General features: G+C 72.2%; 1 protein-coding gene across 1 annotated transcript in view; it reads right to left on the minus strand.

Annotated features, from left to right (window-relative positions):
- The window catches only part of LOC105822096 (plexin-A1-like), a 53,255-nt gene extending 49,736 nt beyond the window's left edge, over positions 1–3,519 (minus strand). Inside the window, exons 1-2 of the mRNA XM_012659035.1 lie at positions 2,317–3,519; positions 1,129–1,311 (exon numbers count right to left, since the gene is read on the minus strand). Coding sequence (XP_012514489.1) covers positions 1,129–1,311; positions 2,317–3,519 — 1,386 coding nt within the window. The remainder of the gene's footprint in view (positions 1–1,128; positions 1,312–2,316) is intronic.
- Between the last annotated feature and the right edge of the window lie 1,228 nt (positions 3,520–4,747).

Consider the following 4,747-nt stretch of genomic DNA (forward strand, 5'->3'; position numbering starts at 1 on the left):
GGGTTAGGGTTAGGGTTAGGAGAGTTAGGAATAAGATTAGGAAGTGGGGGGGCGCACGCCGGAGCCACAGGGCAGCAGCCCCCATGGTCACGTCTGGGGACCTGGCTCCTGAGGGCGGAGGGTCTCACCCGCCCCCCACCCCACCAGCCCTGGAGCCTCAGCCGTGCGGGTTCAGCCCCACAGGTGCTCCGAGCGCAGCCCCGCAGACCCCAGGCGCTCCCCACCCCGGGCCCCCACCGGCTCCAAGACCCCCAGCGGCCCAGCACCCTCCAGTCCTGACACTGGGCTGGTTTCCCAGACGGGGAAACTGAGGCTCGGTGGCAGGGGGTGGGGGGTGGGGTCTTCTCAGAGGTCACAGAACCACCGAGTGGCCGGACACCGTTCCCAGGGTGACCTCCGTGGCCAACACGGGCCTCAGGGCCTCGCCCAGGCCCTGCCTCCCCCAGGGGCACGCGGGTCGTGGGGGGGCGCACGGCTGGACGGCTGCCGTTCCACCCTCCCGCCCTTCAGTCCCACGGGCGGCTGGTTCCCCCGCACCAGGCCCAGCTCCGCCCTCCGCCTCCAGGAAGCCCTCCAGTGAGCGACCGGAGTCCCCAGACAGGACAGGAGCACCTGGAGCACCAGACCGGCCCTCCCCACACGCCCACCTCCAGCCACAGGCCCAGGAAGCAGCCCCGAGCTCCTCCCAGTGACGGGGACGGGCCCTGCCCTTGCCCCGCCCTTGGCCCGGCCTCCGTGTGCAGGGCAGGGCGAGCGGGAGGCCGGGTGGAGACCGCTGTCCCCGCAGAGTGCTGTCTCAGCAGACACCGGATCTCCCGGGCTCGCTGCAGGGACCCGGAGGGGAGGGGGCCGGGCAGGCCTGTCCCTCCCCCACTCCGACCCCCGAGGTCACCGTGAGTCCTTGGAGAGACCGGCCCGGCCCGTGCAGACTTCCGTGCGGCAGGAGGGACAGGCCGGTTGCAGGGGGAGAAGTCGGCCCCGCGGGGGGCACGGAAGGGAGCAGGGCGACACCCCCGCCTCCTACACCAGACCCGGACCCCTCGCCCCCCGCGTCAGGGAACCGCGGCGGCCTCTGCTTGGGACACGCCCATCCCCCCCGGCCCCCAGCCCAGCCCCCGCGGGCCTGACCTTGCGGATCCGGCCGCTGCGCGTGCCAACGAACACCACGGTGCGGCCCCGGTAGTCGTAGGCGGCCACGGCGGTGAGGCCGTCGTCCTTGTCCACGAACAGGGGCGTCCCCTCGATGGTGACCGTGCCGCCCAGGGGCTGGTTGAAGTCCTGCCCGCAGAAATCGTCGTCGATCTGCAGGGGCTGATGGGGGCACAGGGTGAGAGCCGCTCTGGGGGGGGGGGCTCAACCCTTAGCGCGGGGCCTCCCAACCGGGCCTCCACCCACGAGGCCAGGACGCGGCCGCGGCCCCAGGAGCCGTCTGTATAGCGCCGGGATTGGGGACGCGCAGGTCCCTTTGACAGAGAAACCGAGGCTCCGAGGGGCTGCCCCAGACCCGGGTGGGCCCGTCCCTCCCGCAGCCCTGTCCCCCCTCGGGTGGGGACGGTGAGAAAGGCCGAGTTCTGTCGGAGGACAGGGACCGCCCGGGGGAGGGCAGGGAGGCCGGGGTGGCCCCCCCCCCCGGTCCCGGGGGAGGGCAGGGAGGCCGGGGTGGCCCCCCCGGGGGGGATGTGGAGACCCAGCCGGTTTACGGAGCAAGGGAGGGCGGGTCCCGGCCTCGGGGCGGCGGGCGGAGCTCGCGTGTAGGGCCTGGGTGAGGCCCTGCCCCTCCAAGCCTCGGTTTCTCCGTCTGTATTATGGGGAGAAAAACGTCATCCTTAGAAAGCCGGGGAAGGCGGGACAGCCTTAGAGCGCTCAGCCCGTGCCCCGCGGCGGACGAGGCGGACAGAGGCTCCCACGGTCGGGGGGCTGGGGGCTCCCCGTCCCGTCCTGCCCTGAGAACAACCCCGCGTCGCTCCCGGCTCAGAGATGGGACAACTGCAGCCCGAGAGGGAGGTCCTAGATCCGGCCGGCTCTTTGGCCGCGGACCCCAACCGAGGAGTGTCCCCCGGTCAAACGGCGGTTCCCGCCCCCGAACCTCAGCCGGCTCCAGCCCAGCCCCCGTCAGCGCCGAGAGGCGGGTGCTGGCGGGCCGTGGACTAAGCACCCAGCACTCAGCACCCGGCCCGGCTGCCTCCACCTCCGGGTGACAATCTGCAGAGAACCAGGGTGGTCTCGACCCCCTCCCTCCCCGCTGCCCGGGAGAGCAGAGCCCGGCGCGGCGGCGGCGGCGGCGGCCCCGGACGGTTGCCCAGGTCGCGCACTCACCGAGTTGATGCAGCCCAGCTCCTTGTTGAGCAGCCAGGGCAGCGAGAGCTTGCCCTCGCCGCGGTAGCAGGACCGGATGCGCTCCTTGATCTTCTCCTTGACGGCGCGCAGCGTGAACAGGCAGAGCGCCGACTCCTTGGGCGGCTTGGCGCGGTTCTTCTGGCCCTGCGCGAACACGGCGAACAGCACGTCCTCGTCCTCCGCCAGGCCCAGCTGGCGCGCCAGGGCGCGGCCGGGCCGGCTGAGGAAGGCGTCCTGCACCAGGCGGTACTCGACGCCCGCCTGCTGGCAGCCCACGGGGAACTCCACGTACGAGTAGAACTTGGGGTCGTCCACACACAGCCGCACGATCTTGGACGTGAAGAAGTGCTCGCCGGCCGCGTCGGGCGACGTGAGCTGCGTGTCCAGCTGCAGCGTCAGGTAGTAGACGAACTGCTCGCTGCGGAAGCTGTACACGTAGTAGATGTCGAAGGCGGGGAACTTGGACAGCGTGTCCGACGGGATCTTCAGCTGCGACGACACGAACTCGTCCTGGTACACGAAGCCGAACATGTCCGCGTCCTCCTCGTTGGCCATGAGCCGGCGGCTGGACAGCGTGGGGAAGTACTCGGACTTGCCGTCCACGGGAGTGCCCACGAACAGCTTGGCCTGGCCCTGGCCCGGCGGCCCGGCGATGAGCACGCCCGCCATGCTGCCGGCCTCGCGCACGCTCGACAGGTAGTGCTCCTTGCGGTGGTGTGGCTCGCCCAGCTTGAACAGGTCGTCCAGCCGCAGGAACTGGCAGATGCCCTGCGAGGCGCTGCCGCAGGCCAGCAGGCGGTTGGCGGCGTAGTCCAGCAGCAGGAGCTTGTTGACGTTGTCGGTGCTGCGCAGCCTGTGTGGGCACGACTGCACGCTCGGCGGCGGGTAGCACCTCTCGTTGTCCTCCAGCGGCCCCGTCACGTGGGCCCGCAGCAGGGTCAGGTTGCCCGACAGCTTGTAGACGCGGTTGACGGCGCCCACGTACACCTCGCCCGTGCGCTGGTGCACGACCAGGTGCGTGAGGGCCCAGTCGCCGGCCGCGAACGTGCGGAAGGGAGGCCGCGGGCCTCCGCCGGGCCCGGGAGAGGCTGTCGCCGCCGCCGCCGCCGCCGCCGCGGGCGAGAGCAGCAGCAGCAGCAGGAGGAGGAACAGCGCCCGCAGGCTGGCGGGTGGCACAGGCATGGCGGGCCGCGGCCCCGTGTCGCCGCCGCCGCCGCCGCCGCTGAGGCGCTCGGGTCCTGCAGGCGTGAGCATCACGGCATCACGGCGCCCGGAGGAGCCTCAGCCCTGGGGAAGAACGGGCGGGAGACGGGCGGGTGAGCGCGGGCCACGTCCCCAAGCCCGGGCACACGTATGTCCCGTCTCGTGGTCCCGCGAGCTCTCGGCCTGGACCGGGACAGGCCGACCCAGCCCCAGGTGGCACCATCTCCCCGGCCCGGCGCCTGCAGGCCGTGAGGGCTTCACCGGGTGTCACCGAGCCGTGGCCACCAGGAGTAGCACGGTGGCCGCACACGACGGGGACCAGGCCCGGGGGTCTAGGGCAGGCCCCCAGCGGACACCCCGACCCGGAGAGCATCATGGGACTAAGACCCGCCCCCCAGCTCCGGGTAGGTGACAACTTCCCCGTCCTGGGCTGCAGGGGACACCCCCCACCGTCACCGCCCCGCAGAAGCCGGGCACAGGGGGGCTCCGGGGCTCATTTCTGTCCCCGCTGTGCCCCCAAGAAGGCCAGAACCGGTCCAGGTTGCTCTCCCTGGGATCTGGGCCGCGGGCCCAGTGCGGGCACAAATGCATCGATTTCCCGGGGACTCGAGCCCCAGCAGGGGGGCTGGCCGGTGGCCGGGTCCCTGCAGGAGGTCGGGGTGCCAGCCCCTGCCCCGCCAGGACCAGCCGGGTGACCTGGGGTCCGTCTGAGCCCGGAGTCCTGTGTCCGGAAGGTGGGGAGGGGACCCACGCATCCTCGGTGGCCTTTGTCAGGTGACCCGGCCCCGGGCTTGGGGACCCCCACCTGGCCCGCAACCCCCCGGCCCCAACCCCGCCCCCCGGCAAAGCCCGAAGAACTCCCCCAAAGGAAAAGGGTGAGGGGTCCCCGAACCCTGCTCCTCTCCCCGACTCATGGTCACCGGATCGGCCCAGCCCCTCCCTCCGCGCTCTGGGCCCCGGGCGTCTCCCACCACGGTCACCCCACTTCCAGATCACCCCTGAACTCTGTCCCCAGACGTCCCCCACCCCGCCTGCCCCTCCTTCCCGGATCCCCAGGACACTCGGCCCCCCCGACCCCGTCTCCCGGCAGCCGGGACCGCTATTCCGGCCTGCACGTGAGGATGTGCCCGGATCCAGGCAGGGCACCCCAAACCCTGCCCTGACCCCCCCACGGCCTCTGGAAACGTCCCACCTGCCCCCCCAGCCC

Source organism: Propithecus coquereli, unplaced genomic scaffold, assembly GCF_000956105.1.
Source record: "Propithecus coquereli isolate 6110/MARCELLA unplaced genomic scaffold, Pcoq_1.0 Scaffold596, whole genome shotgun sequence".
Lineage (NCBI taxonomy): Eukaryota > Metazoa > Chordata > Mammalia > Primates > Indriidae > Propithecus > Propithecus coquereli.